General features: G+C 44.0%; 1 protein-coding gene across 2 annotated transcripts; it reads right to left on the bottom strand.

Moving 5' to 3' along the window:
- Positions 1-25: 25 nt before the first annotated feature.
- On the bottom strand, positions 26-16,752 carry TRUB2 (TruB pseudouridine synthase family member 2). Of its 2 annotated transcripts, XM_070758815.1 has the most exons (8): positions 16,564-16,752; positions 14,770-14,901; positions 14,087-14,161; positions 13,105-13,166; positions 11,940-12,021; positions 10,825-10,897; positions 1,949-2,085; positions 26-774 (listed from the first exon to the last, which is right to left on the bottom strand). In XM_070758815.1, the coding sequence occupies exons 1-8, from the start codon at positions 16,676-16,678 to the stop codon at positions 473-475; spliced, it is 978 nt and encodes a 325-aa protein (XP_070614916.1). In that variant the 5' UTR covers positions 16,679-16,752; the 3' UTR covers positions 26-472. The 2 variants fall into 2 exon arrangements, with proteins under 2 accessions (XP_070614916.1, XP_070614917.1); XM_070758816.1 differs by lacking the exons at positions 26-774; positions 1,949-2,085 and adding an exon at positions 6,756-7,299 and having other exon boundaries at positions 16,564-16,748.
- Positions 16,753-16,773: the final 21 nt, after the last annotated feature.

Genomic DNA, 16,773 nt, shown 5'->3' with positions numbered 1-16,773 from the left:
GAAAAAAGCAGATCAAACATTTTGAGTTCCATTTAGTAAGCAACATCTGCTAAGAATGTTTATTTTTGTGCTAGGAAGAAGCAAAATAGCTTATTTTAATAGAAATTGGGTTGGTGTTGGAAAATATACAATTGTAGTAACTGTCTGTCACTTTGTATCCCATTTCAGTCACAACAACTAATTTTACTGTGCTGGATGTGGGCAGTGTCCCTTCCTTCCTTCCATCCATCCCTTTCTCATCTTCCTTTCCTTTCTTTTTTCTTTTTCCTTCCTTCCTTTCCTTTCTTTTTCCTGTTTCCTTCCTTCCTTCCTTTTCTTTCTTTCTTTCTTTCTTTAATTCTTTCCTTCCTTTTCTTTCTTTCCTTCCTTCCCTCCCTCCCTTCTTTCTTTCTTTCTCTCTCACTTTCCGATACAAGCTAAACATTGGAATTCTGGGATGTTTCATACGGCTTTTTTCAATATTCGGAGAATTCTAGCAAAACTTCTCATCAGATTCAGGATTTGGCTCAGGTCTGGTCACTTTCACAATCTGCCTTAGCGCTCGGGTGCGCAAGGCTATTCGCATTTCAGCTTCTACTCTTGGTTTGGATTGCAAAATTGCCCGCTGGATGTTCAGGAGGTCCCACTGCGTCCTCAGCAGGGCATCCTCCAGCACAAAGACGCCGTCCCGTACCCGCCTCACTTGGCTGCACACTGCCGTGGTCTTCAGTTCCAGACCTATTTCATGAATTATCTTGCGGAGGTACTGCGAGGTCTCGTGCAAACAGTGAATTTCTAGGAAAAGTCAGGAAAGAAAGACCAGAAGCTCAGCAAAACGTAAAATTTGTAAGACTTGAATGTGTCTTCAAAAAAACAAAATCTGTTCCATCCCACCCCACCCGGTTTATTAAAGTAATTGGGCCTGGCTAAAAAATAACAAGGTTGAGAAACATGGATTGATTCTAAACCTGTGATGGTGAACCTATGTCACACATGCCACAGATAACACGCAGAGCTCTTTCTGCAGGTACGTGGGCCGTCACCAAGCTCAGCTCCATCACGCATGTGCATGCGCCTCCCACCGGCCAGATGATTTTCAAGTACAGTGGTCCCTCTACTTACGAACTTAATTTGTTCGGTGACCAGGTTCTTAAGTAGAAAAGTTTGTAAGAAGAAACAGTTTTTCCCATAGGAATCAATGTAAAAGCAAATAATGTGTGGGATTGGGGAAACCACAGGGAGGGTGGAGGCCCTGTTTCCTCCCAGGAGGTTCCTAGAGAGGCCCCACAGAGGCTTCTCCCTGCCTTTTCCAGCCCTGTTTCCTCCCGGGAGATTCCTAGAGAGGCCCCACGGAGGTTTCTCCCCGCCTTTTCCGGCCATGTTTCCTCCCAGGACATTCCTAGAGAGGCCCCACAGAGGCTTCTCCCTGCCTTTTCCAGCCCTGTTTCCTCCCGGGAGATTCCTAGAGAGGCCCCACGGAGGCTTCTCCTGCCTCTTCCGGTTACGGTTTTGGAGGCTCGGGTTTGTAAATGGAAAATGGCTCTTGAGAAAGAGGCAAAAAAATCTCGAACACCCAGTTCTTATCTAGAAAAGTTCATAAGTAGAGGTGTTCTTAGGTAGAGGTACCACTGTATCTCCTGCAGGGAAGGCAGGCCATACACAAGAGACATGCACAAATGCACGGTGGGGGTGAGAATCAGGCACATATATGCGGGGGTGTTGTGCATCTGGCCAGTATACACTCAGGTCCAGTTGCCCAGATTATGGGGATCATTTAAAAATGATGACAATAGCCTTCCCTCTCAGATTAAGATAGAGTGGTGCCTATGTTTTATTTAAAAATTGGAGATTAATGATTTCCACAATTTTCGCATACTCCTTTTCCCCAGAGAGAAAAATCTCTGCCTAGGATCGAACTCACAGCCTCCCCCCTCTAAGCCATCACACCCACTAAGAGAGAAGAGCCTACCCAGTTGGAATTCAGGGGGTTCAAAACGGAGGCATCGCACTGCCGTGATTAAAGGGGGGCTTTTGCCCATGGGTCGAATCTGGCCTTTGACCGCCAGCTCATAGGAATCTTGTGTTTTCAGGTCCAGATTAGCCCACCTGGAAAGGGATAAAAAAAAAACCAGAAGCATCATTATTTGGGAACAGGTCAGTCCTAGAAGCGAGATTGACATCCATTTTTTACAACAATGTTTTTATTTATTTATTAATTGGGCTTCTATGTCACTCTTCTCCAAAGACTCCGAAGACTATCAAGGCCTGCAGGAAATCCTCGGTGTTACGACCACAATGCAGCCCAACATTTTTTATGTTGCTAAGTGAGAAATTCGTTAAAGCGGGTTTTCCCCATTTGTGCAACTTTTTCCGCCAGTTTTGTTCAGTGAATCACTGTAGTGATTCAGGGATGCTGGGACAATCATCAATTCCGAGACGCTGCAACGTATTTTTGGGAGTACAGTGATACCTTGTCTTACAAACTTAATTGGTTCCGGGACGAGGTTCTTAAGGTGAAAAGTTTGTAAGACGAAACAATGTTTCCCATAGGAATCAATGGAAAAGCGATTAATGCGTGCAAGCCCAAAACTCACCCCTTTTGCCAGCCGAAGCACCCGTTTTTGTGCTGCTGGGATTCCACCGAGGCTCCCCTCCATGGGAAACCCCACCTTCGGACTTCCGTGTTTTTGCGATGCTACAGGGGAATCCAAGCAGGGGAAAACCAGCATTGCAAAAACGAGTGCTTCGCTGGCAACGGGAGTCCGGAGGTGGGGTTTCCCAGCGAAGGGAGCATCAGTGAAATCGCAGCATCGAAAAACAGCAAAGTCCTCAAAACCCCACCTCCGGACCTCTGTGTTTTTGCGATGCTGCGATTTCACTGAGGCTCCCCTCACTGGGAAACCCCACCTCCGGACTTTCGTTGCCAGCGAAGCACTCGTTTTTGCAATGCTGGGATTCCCCTGCTGGGATTCCCCTGCAGCATCACAGAAACACGGAAGTCCGGAGGTAGGGTTTCCCATGGAGGGGAGCCTCAGGGGTATCCCAGCAGCGCAAAAACGGGCACTTCACGGGCAATGGAAGTCCGGAGGCGGAGCATCCCAGCGGCGGCGGTGGGTTTGTAAGGTGAAAATAGTTTTTAAGAAGAGGCAAAAAAATCTTAAACCCCAGAAAAGTATCTCAAAAAGTTTGTATGATGAGGGGTTTGTAAGACGAGGTATCACTATATAAGATGCACCTTTTTCCTCCCTAAAAGAGGCTGAAAATTCAGGTGTATCTTATACTTTGAATGTAGCTTTTTTGAAGTTTTTTTTCTCCCAGCCCTATTTATTTATTTACATATTTATTGGGCTTATATGCCGCCCCTCTCCGTGGACTCAGGGCGGCTCAGAACATTTTAGTAAAAAATACACTAAATAAAACATTCTAACGATCTTCCCAGCTCTTACCTTGCAGATTCTTTCATTGTTACTCTCTGCAAAGAATGTTTTCCAAGCCCTAAATCTTTGCAGGGTTTTTTTCATTGCTCTAACTTGCTCCGAATTTTCTTTCCAGCCCCAACCAGGTGCTAGCGATATTCCCAGCTCTTACTGGCTTGCAAGCTCTTTCATTTTTACTCTCTCCAAATAAAGTTTTTATAAAGCCCAAACCAGGGGATAAAATAATGTACTGAAGCTGACTAGACTAAGGATGCCAGCCAGATGAATAAGCAATTCTTTTCCCAATTTTTCTCCCCAAAAGAGCGGTTGCAGGAACTGGACATGTCTAGTTTAATGAAAAGAAGGACCAGGGGAGACATGATAGCAGCCTTCCACTATCTCAGGGGTTGCCACAAAGAAGAGGGAGTCAAATTATTTTCCAAAGTACCTGAGGGTAGAACAAGAAGGGTGGAAACTAAACAAGGAGAGAAGTAACTTAGAACTAAGGAGAAATTTCCTGATAGTTAGAATGGTTGATCAGTGGAACAGCTTGCCTCCAGAAGTTGTGAATGCTTCAACACTGAAAGTTTTTAAGCAGATGTTGGATAACCATCTGTCTGAAGTAGTGTAGGGTTTCCTGCCTAAGCAGGGGGTTGGACTAGAAGACCTCCAAGGTCCCTTCCAATTCTGTTATTATTAACTGGTAAGAAGACTTTGTATTTTGATATTATTTGGATTGTTATTGTGACTTATGTATATGGACTTTTATCGGAATGTGCCACTTTTCAAAGTTAACTTTAACTTACATTGACATAAGTTAATAATAACTACTCATAACTACTCTTAGTAAACCTTTCTGTGTGCACAACCTTGGTAAACAAGGAATACTCTGTGCATACATTAACAACCTGGCCCTGTTGTTTCCCTCCCATTTTACAAGACTACGCGAATCAGTTCGAACATAGGAATATTTTATTGATGCTACATGCTGAGAAAGCCACTCATGCTCTAAAACCGCACACACACATCCAAAAAATAACCGCAATAAATGATGCTTTTTAACCCTTCATCTCCCAAACTGAGACAATTTTGCAATTTGGGGAAACCAATCTGAATATACAGTGATCCCCCGATCATTGCGAGGGTTCCGTTCCAGGACCCCTAGCAATGATCGGGTTTTCGCGAAGTAGCGCTGCGGAAGTAAAAACACCATCTGCGCATGCGCAGATGGTGTTTTTACTTCCGCAGCGCTAGCGAGGAGCCGAAGATTGGGGTTCCTGGGAAGGGGACTCATTGGAAAGCCGCACGGCTGTTTTAAAACGTCGCCGGCGGCATGGGCGGCTTCCTAGCAGCCCCCCAAACCCGGGTTGGGGGTCCGGGGGCTGCTAGGAAGCCGCCCATGCCGGCGGCGACGTTTTAAAACAGCCGCGCGGCTTTCCAATGAGTCCCGAAGACAAACGCGGAAGTTTGACGTTTGTCTTCGGGACTCATTGGAAAGCCGCGCGGCTGTTTTAAAATGTCGCCGCCGGCATGGGCGGCTTGCCAGCACCCCCCCGAACCCGGGTGGCCGGGCGAGCAGCGAGCGAAGGGCGGGTGGCCGGGCGAAGGGCGGGTGAGCGGCGAAGGGCGGGCGAGCGGGTGCTGGGGAGGGCTTCTCGCCCTCCCGCCAGCAAGAGGGGGAGCGAACGGCGTGGGCGGGCGAAGGGCGGGCGAGCGGCAGCGAGGAGTTTGCGTGGCCGGTGGGGAAATTCCTCGCTGATGCCCGCCGCTCGCCCTCCCGCCAGCAAGAGGGGGAAGACCCAGGGAAGCCGCCCAGCAGCTGATCTGCCCGGCACCATCTACGCATGCGTGGCCATAAAAAAAAGGGCGCGCATGCGCAGATGGTGTTATGACTTCTGGGTTGAAAAATCGCAATTTAGCCCGTTCGCAATGATCAGGATCGCGATACCCGGGGGATCACTGTACTATGTGAATATTTACACCTGTTTGAATGGCATGCATGTGGGTTGACGGGATTGTTTTGTTGGGGTTTTATAATTGGGGTTTTATTGTTTTCATATTTCTATTTGATTTCCTTTTATTATTGTAATTTGTATTTTTACGAGGGTCGCCCAGAAAGTTAACGCACCGCATTTTTTTCCCTCAGCCTTCAGTAATAGTAGGAATGCGAAACTTTAGATATACATTATTTGAATGGTCGGGAGTGCATGTGTAAATTTTGCGTTTCTTCAGACAGAGTGTAGCTGCAGCAATATTTTGAAACAGCGTCTGTAAGTGATGTACGTTACAAGTAGTGTGTCATTGAATTTCTCACTGGAGAAAGAAACTGTTGGGAACATTCACAAACCTTTGTGTACAGTTATGGAGAATCTGCAGTCGGCACAAGTACGGTTAATCGCAGAAGACATTTTGAGAATAACAAAGAGGTGATTTGCAGTGTAGAAATGGCTTTGTGACCAGAACAAGAAGTGGTACCGACAGGTACTGTGTCTCACTGGAGGAAGGCCATAGAACGGGATGGAGATTACATGGAAAAATAGGGAGTGTAGAAGAAACATCATTCTTTCTTGTGTGTAAGTTTCATTGTGTTCAATAAATAATTGTTGAAGAAAAAAAATGTGGTGCATTACTTTCTGGACAACCCTTGTATATTGTTGTAAGCTGCCCTGAGTCCCATATACAAGGTGAGTTCCAAAAGTAATGCAATTTTTAAAAAAGTAATTTATTGAACAGATTTGCACAAACACTTAAAATTCTTCAAAGTACTGTCCTTGGGCTTCTGCACATTTTTTCCAGCGACTCTGCCATGACCGTTACGTGCCCTGGAAGGCCTCTTGCAAGGTCGTCATCATGGCTGATTGGATCTCTTCTATGGATGAAAAACTGGTTCCTTTCAGGACTGGGAACAAAAAGAAGTCTGCTGGGGCGATGTCAGGACTATTGTGGGGGGGGGGGGGCAGCATTGGCACCTGGTGTTTGGCCAGGAACTTGCGGACTCGTACCATGTCGCAAGGCACGTTTTTCATCCATAGAAGAGATCCAATCAGCTGTGATGAAGACCTTGCAAGAGGTCCCCGAAGACGCCTTCCAGGGCACATACTGGTCATGGCAGAGTCGTTGGAAAAAATGTGTAGAGGCCCAAGGACAGTACTTTGAAAAATTTTAAGTGTTTGTACAAATCTGTTCAATAAATTACTTTTAAAAAATAATAATTGCATTACTTTTGGAACGTACCCTGTAAGTCGAACAAACGAATGAATAAATAAATAAATCTCCTTTTCACTGGTGGTTTTCTAAAAAGAAAATATATGAAAAATTCAGCCACGCAGGAGATAGACCACTTCAATTCCCAGCCGTCACTGTGAATTCATTTTAGTTCATTTTATTTTAGATTTAAGAGCCGTTTTCCGAAACTGTCCTTAACTCTTTTTATCAACTATCTCTCTATCGTTTTCCTCTTCGGCCCTGCAAGTAACCGGGCCAAGCGGGATAGCGAATCCGTGCCCATCCCTGGACGACGCAAAACGGCACAGCTTCCCGATCCCCCGATCCCCCGTGTCCTAGTTAAGGTTTCTTCTCGTTTTCTGTCGAAGGGACGGAAGGTGGCAGTTCTTCCTGCTGGGGCATATTCTGCAGGAATTGCAAGAATTCTTCGGCCCGCCGATCCACCTCAGTCTCGGGCCGCAAATAGCACCAGAGGAGGACGAGCGCCAGACTCAGGCTGACCAACATGGCCCGCCAGAGAGGCTGCTGGTGGTCGCTGCCCATGGATCGCCGTATGGTCCACTGTCGGGGATTGGCGGGGCTCTTGCTGAAGCACAGCGGCTCGGAGCTTTCGGTCTCCTCGTTCTCTTTGGGCGGGCAGTAGAGACGCCGCTGGAGGAAGCCGAGGGACGGGGGCGGCCTGCGAAGAAAACAGACAGAGGTTGGTAAGAGCCTCAAGTGTCATCTCGCCAGGCCAACCCCCTTCTGCGGATGTTCTGTTCCCGGGCTTTCGGATCGGAACCACCGACTAAACCCTACTATTTTCAGCTTTAACAGGGTGTCCAGAGGGGAAAGCATTTTGAAATCCCCTGATATTTCCTTGACATTTTCCTGTAATTTGCAATCTAGATAAGGCCGCGGTTGTAGATGACGTCATACCAAACGGCTAAGCCGTGGAGAAATATCGGTAGCTGAGGAAGCAAGTTGTTGCCACAGTTATGCTCATTTTTGCTTGACTCTGCCAGGCAGCGCGATCCATTGTTGTGTTTTTTTTACATGATTTTTCTCTGACTTTTAAATGTTTTAATACAGTTTGGGTTTCCCCCACTGATTTATTCCCTTTCCCCCCCCACGAATTCCCTGATATTTCCCAAACTGCCGATTTCCCTGTTTTCCAGGTTTGCTGGACACCCTATTTAAATCACACTCTTTATTAGGAAACTCAGCATTAAACAGAAAGCGGTTTGTTAAACCGTTCAGGGAGTATTTTTTCTCTGTGGCGAAATAATCAAATTAGGTTTTGGGAAAGGTGTCAAACTTTGGCCTAAGTTTGATTTACTTGGAGTTACATTCTGTTGTTTAAGTGTTCCCTTTATTTTTTTGAGCAGTGTATATCCAGACATCCTCTTGCCTTCTCAGAAATCTCCTGTATCTAGCATCTAAGAGTGGCTCATCCACTCTAATGCCTTCTTCATCCTCCGATTGGGACCAAACCCCCATTGATTTATTTGCGCCCTCTAGTGGTTCCTCGGGTTCCTCCAGGTCTATTATTTCTCCCTCACTCTCACTCTCTGCATCAGCTGGCAACCCCCCTGGCCCAGGTACCAAGATGGTCCTGGCTCATCCTCCTCAGAATCTATCATTACCAGAGGTAGCTGAGGAGCACTCACAACAGCAGAGAGACAGGGGAGTCTTTGACTTACGACTGGTCATTTAACAAGCATTGGAAGTTACGTCAGAGCTCTTTTTCAGAGTTACGAACTTTACGCGGGTATATGGATATGCATTTTGAGCCCTTATCAACCGGTTCACCTGGATGGCTGTTTGCAACCACCCCACGCTCCGATTCTTAACAGCTTTTTGCCCCTTTCCGGTGTTCTGTTCCTTCTTTCCTGGCCCAGAAATGTCTTCGCTCTACGACTGCTGGCGTTCATTCGCTCAACGACCGCTGTGGACCAAACGGCGGCGCCTTCCAATCGGGTCCCGTGAAGCCTCGTTGCGCACGACTGCAGTGGCTTACAGCCTTTAATTCCCTGGCTCAGTTAGGGTCATAAATCAAGAACTACCGAGTGGCTGGGAGATTGAAGTGGTCTAAAAATGGGTGTGCCACAATATAGGTTCTTTCTTTAAGAAATTCCCCCAATAGTCCACCACACCGCAAGCCTTCAGTTTGGAAAGCTACTCTCAGTGGGTTTGCCATATTTTTGGAGTATAAGACACACCCTTTTCGTTAAAATAGGATGATAATTTGGGTGCATCTTATACTTTTTTCAGCCCTAACTAGCTGCTAGCAATCTTCCCAGCTCTTACCTTGCAGGCTCTTTCATTGTTTCTCTCTGCTAAGAATGTTTTCCAAGCCATAAGACTTTGCAGGGTTTTTTTTTTCATTGCTCTAATTTGCTCTGAATAAGTTTCTTTCCAGCCCTAAGTAGCTGCTAACAATCTTCCCAGCTTTTACCTTGCAGGCTCTTTCATCGTTACTCTCTGCGAGGAATATTTTCCAAGCCATAAGTCTTTGCAGGGGTTTTTTTCATTGCTCTAACTTGCTCCGAGTGAGTTTCTTTCCAGCCCTAACCAGGTGCTAACAATGTTCCCAGCTCTTACCGGCTTACAAACTCTTTCATTGTTACTCTCTGCAAAGAATATTTTCCAAGCCCTAAGTCTCTGCAGGTTTTTTCCATTGCTCTACTTGCTCCAAATTTTTCTTTCCAAGTGCTAATAATGTTCCCAGCTCTTACTAGCTTGCAAGCTCTTTCATTGTTGCTCTCTCTGAATACGTTTTTTTTTTAAAATCCCTAACCAGGGGATAAAATAATGTGCTGAAACTGACCAGACTAAGGACGCTAGCCAGATGAAATACCTGGTAGGCAGATTCTTTTTCCTATTTTCCTCCCACAAAACTAAGGTGCGTCTTATACTTCGAAAAATACAATATTTAGTTTTGTTTATTTATTCATTCATTCATTTATTAGATTTCTATGCCACCCTTCTCACGGCAACTCAGGGCGGCGTTTTAACAATCCGGACAGCAGAAAGGAGATTTTAGAGACATTCATTCATTCATTCATTCATTCGATTTGTATGCCGCCCCTCTCCGAAGACTCGGGGCAGCACATACACACATCCAATCTGGATCCTTTCTCAGCTTGCTTGTTTTACGTTCATTGTTGTTAGCATCATTACTGTATGAATGTGAATGAGTGTTTTAAATTAGAAATTAAGAATTGTTTATATACTTCATCCCATATTTTATAAAATTCTGTTTCAACTTGGTTATTCAAACGTGTTGTCATCATGTCTAGTCCTGCCATATAAATGGTGGAATTTTAAAAATAGTTCTAAAAATTAAATAAGTAAGAATTTATAATTATTTGAACATTAGCCTGAAGGCTAATAGATAGAATGTAATAGTTTAAAAACAATATAAACATAGAGTATTTTTACAATATGATAAATTTAGAAGTGTTATTTTTTTTATATTTCATTTTTTGAATAAGTATTTGATATTTTATAGATAAGAAAATGAATTAATATAAAGAATATAGAGTTAAATTTAATAAGAACATAGAGTGTTATATTTCTGTATTGATCTGATTACAGTTAGGCTTTTTTTCTTTTCTGTACTAGTTAGACTTCTACGACAAGCGGAGCAATGGTAGCTCCTTGAATGTTGAATGCTGTTTGTTTTTGTTTGTCCTTTGAAAAATAATAAAAAAATATTTTTTAAAAAAAGAAATTAAGAATTGTTTTAGTATATTAATTGGACAAACTATTGTTATGTATTTTGGTATACATTGTGAGCCGCCCCGAGTCCACGGAGAGAGGCGGCATACAAGTCCAATTAAATAAATAAAATAAAATAAATAAATTACCCCAAGCAGGTAACATCAATGCTAGCACTGATGATGTTATCTAGAAGGGTCGTGAAACGTCTGTATGAAAACCACCAAGCTCAGAGAGCACCAAGGACGGCACAGTTGTCCTCCTCCTCCCAATCTCACTCCTTCTAGCACTGATGACGTTACCTAGATGGGCCGTGAAACATCCGCAAGAAAACCACCACGCTCAAAGAGCATTGAGGGCTCCTCGTTTCAACCCTGAGCTGCAAATATTCTCCTTTTTTGAAAGATCCTTGAATGCCCCTCACTTCGGGCAGTCCCCTTCCACACCCTGCCATAGGCGTGGTGCGCTTTCAAACACTGGTTGCCGTGATTTTGATACTCACTGCAGTAAAGCCTTGTGGTTGGATCCCTGGATCACCGAAACCATCCGTTCCAGCTTCTCTCGCGTGACATGATCTCCAAAGAAGTAGAGGGGAAAAAAGCAGTGTTAAATTTCCCTTTCCCCCTATAAAGATCTGGGGAAAGTTTTATGAATGGTTGGAAACTAATTTTCTTGATTACTTTTTTTGTTTAATATAAATTTTATTTACATTTATAAATACCTAAGACAATACGAAAGACAGTACAAAAAAAATAAGGACAATACATCAGTTAAAATAGACATACTAAAATATGGGCGAGTGCACAGCAAGTCTGTATATATCTTAGTTACTTTTGAAGGAATACATGATGATTTAATTTTAATTTACTAAAGATGCAGATGACGAAATAAGGATTGGTGGCAGCAATGGATATTAACACAGAGATGAAAGGATTAAATTAGATATTGAGTTAAGATGTTTGTGTTTTATTATAGATAGAAAAAGGGAATAGATTTTATAATATTGCTATCTGTCGATGAAATATGTCTCATGGATTCGCTATTTCACGGGTTTTCAAAAGGGGCCTAAATCCATTAAATCCATTAAAAAATTTAAATCCATTAAAAATTTATAAAATTCTTCTACAGTACTACTGTACTCTATTAAAGAAACTGATACGATATCACTTGTAGTTCCAGCTGAGAAACATTATAGAATGACTGTTTAATGCAAAGGGTGGGTTTTAAAAGTCCAAATACTCATTAAATACATTAAAAAATATCTTTACTTCACGGAAATTCGTTTTTCATGGCTGGTCTTGGAACGCATCCCCCGTGAAAAACGAGGGATCACTGTATATTAAAAGCATTATTAGCTTTTTTCCCCCTCTGAATGTTTAACGTATCCCAAAAAATACTTATTATTATTTTAGGCACTGATTCTGTGTTTTATTTTTACTACTTATGTTGCTTTTACTGTATGTTGGAGAAAAAATAAAGAAAATTTTATCCCCTACCCCCCAAAAAAGATGTTTCCCTTTCCGTTTTCTCTCAATGCAATTCAAAAAAAGTCCCCAATCTTGAAACGTCACCAATTGTAGCGAGTGTCACCTGAAGTCTCCCGGACATGTCACTTACCGAACGTGCTCTTCTCAATCAATTTGCCTGTGTCTGAGAAATCGTCGGTGGCTTTGCCAAACAACCCGTTCACAGTGTATGCCTTTGAAAAGGAAAACACCCTGATATTACACTTTGCAGGTTGCAAAGGCAGAACGTCAGCCTAAGAAAAAAACAAACAGCCCAACCTCTTGTTTTGGCCAGAAATTGTGCTTGTATATAAACACAGAGGAAACCCCATTCCCCTCTAGGACTGGTGATGTTACCTAGTTGGGTGGGTAGATGGATGGATGATAGATAGATAGACAGACAGACAAATGGATAGATATGGTAGAGAGATATGGTAGATACCGTAGATAGACAGGTGATAGATAAGTAGATATTAGATAAATAAGTAGGTAGATTGGTTGATAGGGAGGGAGGGAGGAAAGGAGGAAGATGATAGATAGATAGATAGATAGATAGATAGATAGATAGATAGATAACAATGATAAAAAGATAAAGATAAAGATACAATATAAAGATAACCAGCTAGATACAGATGATAAATATAAATATAATATAGACGATAGATATAGAGATAGATGATAGAGATAACAATATAAAGATGAGATAGATTGATAGAATATAGAGATAATGATATAGATGATAGATATAAAGAAATTGATGGATGATAAAGATAACAATATATCAAGATAACCAGATAAAGATAATTAGATAATGATATAAAGATGATATAAATACTGTATAGATATAGATTAGAAATATAGATAATATATAGATGATATAGAGATAGCTGATAACAATATGAATATTAGATAGGCTGGATAGAACAATATAGAGATAACGAGATAGATGATAGATATAAAGAGATTGATAGATGATAAAGATAACGATATATAGATAAAGATAACTAGAAACATAAATGGATGGATGGATGGATGGATGGATGGATAGATAGATAGCAGTTAGACTTACATACCGCTTCACAGTGCTTTACAGCCCTCTCCAAGTGGTTTACAGAGTCAGCCTCTTGCCCCCAACAATCTGGGTCCTCATTTGATCCACCTTGGAAGGACGGACGGCTGAATCAACCTTGAGCCGATGCTGGATTCTAACCACTGCGCTACCACAGCTCACATCCTCACTCTAACCCTAAGCATCAGAAACAGAGGGGACAGCTTACCTTGGTAAGATGTGCGTTGTGCCAGTCTCTGACCAACTTGGTGCCATAACCGACGCCGAGCACTGGCGGAGTAAAAGGCAGAAGGCAAACAACTGAGAATTAAAAATCCCATTACAGTGGCACGTCTACTTACAAACTTAATTCGTTCCGTGGCCAGGTTCTTAAGTAGAAACGTTTGTAAGAAGAAGCAATTTTTCCCATAGGAATCAATGTAAAAGCAAATAATGTGTGCGATTGGGGAAACCACAGGGAGGGTGGAGGCCCCGTTTCCTCCCAGGAGATTCCTATAGAGGCCCCACGGAGGCTTCTCCCTGCCTTTTCCAGCCGTTTCCTCCCAGGAGATTCCTAGAGAGGCCCCACAGAGTCTTCTCGCTGCCTATTCCGGCCCTGTTTCCTCCCAGGAGATTCCTAGAGAGGCCCCACAGAGTCTTCTCCCCACCTTTTCCAACCCTGTTTCCTCCCAGGAAATTCCCAGTGTAGCCCCACGGAGGCTACTCCCTGCCTTTTCCAGTTACAGTTTCGGAGGCTTGGGTTCGTAAGTGGAAAATGGTTCTTGAGAAGAGGCAAAAAAATTCTTGAACACCCGGTTCTTATCTAGAAAAGTTCGTAAGTAGAGGCGTTCTTAGGTAGAGATACCACTGTACTTCCTAGCAATAAGTACTAGCGGCCCAAATCAAATTGGCTTTAAATTAATCCGGGCAGGAAGAATAGCGCAGAGTACTGGACATTCAAAGTACTCCCTAACCCAAAAAAAGACTGTGCAAAATTGGTAAATTCGCTAACCTAGAAAAATTCTGGTTAAGCCCCAGATAGGAAAAGCTAAAATTACAATCCAACGAAGCTTCCTAACAGGTTAACAGAAGCCAATTGCAGGAGAATATTCGGGCTCGGTTGATATCCCACTTAAAAACTGGCTAGTGTAAGTTTGATTGAGCCCTTCCCTCCGGGGGGAATTTTAATACCTAGAAGTTCTTTTACTTACCAAAAACTCCTGAAGACTGCATATCCAGAGTACTGCCCACTCCGATTTTTAACTCTGTGAAAACCGGTCCTGAAACTATGCAGAAAACCCAAAAAACATTTTTTTTAAAAAGAATGTAATTTTTAATTTTAAAAAATTATCTTTTTTTAAAGAATTTTTTTTTTGAAGTGCCCAAACTTGTACAGTGGAACCTTTACTTACTAACTTAATTTGTTCCATGACCAGGTTCTTAAGTAGAAAAGTTTATAAGAAGCAGCAATTTTTCCCATAGGAATCAATGTAAAAGCAAATAATGCGTGCGATTGGGGAAACAGAGAGGGTGGAGGCCTGTTTCCTCCCAGATTTCTAGAGAGGCCCCCTGGAGGCTTCGCCCCACCTTTTCCAGCCCTGTTTCCTCCCAGGAGATTCCCAGAGAGGCCCCACGGAGGCTTCTCCCCGCCTTTTCTGGCCCTGTTTCCTCTCAGGAGATTCCTAGAGAGGCCCCACGGAGGCTTCTCCCTGCTTTTTCTGGCCCTGTTTCCTCTCAGGAGATTCCTAGAGAGGCCCCACGGAGGCTTCTCCACGCCTTTTCTGGCCCTGTTTCCTCTCAGGAGATTCCTAGAGAGGCCGCACGGAGGCTTCTCCACGCCTTTTCTGGTCTGGATCTCGATTCCTACAAAAATTCTCTCTTCACAACATCTTACCTAGAGGATGGTCAGCCAGCATGGGAACCTGGCTAATCGTCAGGGTCAATTCCTTCCCAGTTTCGTTTTCGGACACGGTGGGCTGAAAGCATATTTGTTGACGTGGTTCTGGAGGCGTTAAGGAGTTTAAGTCTGAAAGCAGAAAACAAAATGTGGTTTTTTTCCTTCCCAAGATGTCTACAATATCTGAATTGTTCAGAACTTTCTTCCGATTCAAGCCGTCAGGAATTTGCATTTGAGAAAATACAATTTTGAGAAAAGCAATTTTTTTCTGGAAACGCGATCCATTTTTGTTAAATGCCTCTTAGGAAGGAAGGGCCTGGTCAATCTGGCTGGCCAAAGCTTTCCTGATACCATTTACAGACATCCATTCTTGCTCCTTTAGAGCCCTCCAGATGTTCTCAACATCTGAGAAAGGGCATATTTTGGTGCTCTCTTGAATTTGCCTCTTGTTGCAGACTTTTCATTGCCCAAACTATTTTTTCATTCATTCATTCATTCATTCATTCATTCATTCATTCAAACTTATAGGCTTCTTTATCTATACATATAGTATATTACATTGCATGTTTATATACTGCTCAAAAAAATAAAGGGAACACTTAAACAACACAATCTAACTCCAAGTAAAGGAGGCCCTCCCCACCAGCTCCGCTAGCCGGCATAGTTTGGCTGACGGGACCTAGAGGAGGCCGACTCTGTGGGGCCTGACTAATTCTATTATTTATTAGATTTATTATTATTTATTAGATTTGTATGCCGCCCCTCTCTGTAGACTCTAGCACTAGCACTCATGATACTCCCTAGTTGGGCCATGAAACGTCTGCAAGGAATCCACCAAGCTCAGAGAGCACCAAGGACCCCACAGTCCTCCTTCCCCTCCCTCCCTCCTCCTCCAAATCCCTCCTCCTTCTAGCACTGACAATGTTACCTAGTAGGGTAATGAAACGTCCACAAGAAAAACAAGCTGAGAGAGCACCAAAGAGCCCTCGTTTCAATCCTGAGCTAGAAAGAGTTCTCCTATCTAGCAGGCTTCCTGACCTAAAGCAGGGCTGCTTTGGGGCTCTCCAGTGCAGCCCCTCCCTCCAAAGCTAGAAATCCTGTGCGGGTGCCTTATCTAGCATGCTGTTTGTGTGTGTGTGTTCACATCTAGCAGCTGGAGGAACATGCAGCAGAGCCTTGGGAAATGTTTGTTTTGTTTTATGTACACTGAGAGCATCTGCACCAATGACAAATTCCTTGTGTGTCCAATCACACTTGGCCAATAAAGAATTTGGTTCTGTTCTGTTCTACTCAACTCAACTCTATCCCTCCCCTCCCCCTATCCTACCCTATTCCTACCTACCCTATCCTATGCCTACCCTGCCATACCCTACCCTATCCCTACCCCTATCTTACCCTACCCCTATTGTACCCTACCCCATTCTACCCTACCCTACACTATCCCTATCCCACCCTACCCTATCCTACCCCACTCTATTCCTATCCTACCCAACCCTACCCTACTCCATACCTATCCCACCATACCCTATCCCTATCCTACCCTATCCCTCCCCTGCCCCTATCCTACCCTATGCCTACCTTACCGTACCGTACTCTATTCTATTCCTATCCTACCCTACCTTACTCTATCCCTATCCTATGTCGCTCCCCGCTTGGAAAAGCGCCAAGGGGAGGCGAGGGGCCCGCGGGCGCCGCGCTTTGCAGGATCTGCCCCGTTGGGGGGGGGGGGCTGGACGGGGGAGGTAGCAGCAGCAACCCCCGGCCTGGGGAAGGGACAGAAGGGGTTCTCACCCTTAAGCAGGTAGCGCTCCACCGTGGCCTTGACCGACCTCCAGTGCACGCCCGGCGGCTTGTAGACCGCGAAGAGCCCTTGCAAAGCGGTGCCCGCCGTCGCCGCCGCGCGCATGGTGCCCGGGCCCGGCCCTTGCAAAAACAAAAAAAACCAAAACCCCGGTGCAACCGCCTCTCCGGTCCCCCTTTGTAGTACTGCCGGGTTCAGCG

This window comes from Erythrolamprus reginae, chromosome 8 (assembly GCF_031021105.1).
Source record: "Erythrolamprus reginae isolate rEryReg1 chromosome 8, rEryReg1.hap1, whole genome shotgun sequence".
Taxonomy (NCBI): Eukaryota; Metazoa; Chordata; class Lepidosauria; order Squamata; family Dipsadidae; genus Erythrolamprus; species Erythrolamprus reginae.
The sequence above is the reverse complement of the archived record's forward strand: the minus strand, read 5'-3'. Positions and strand labels throughout refer to the sequence as shown.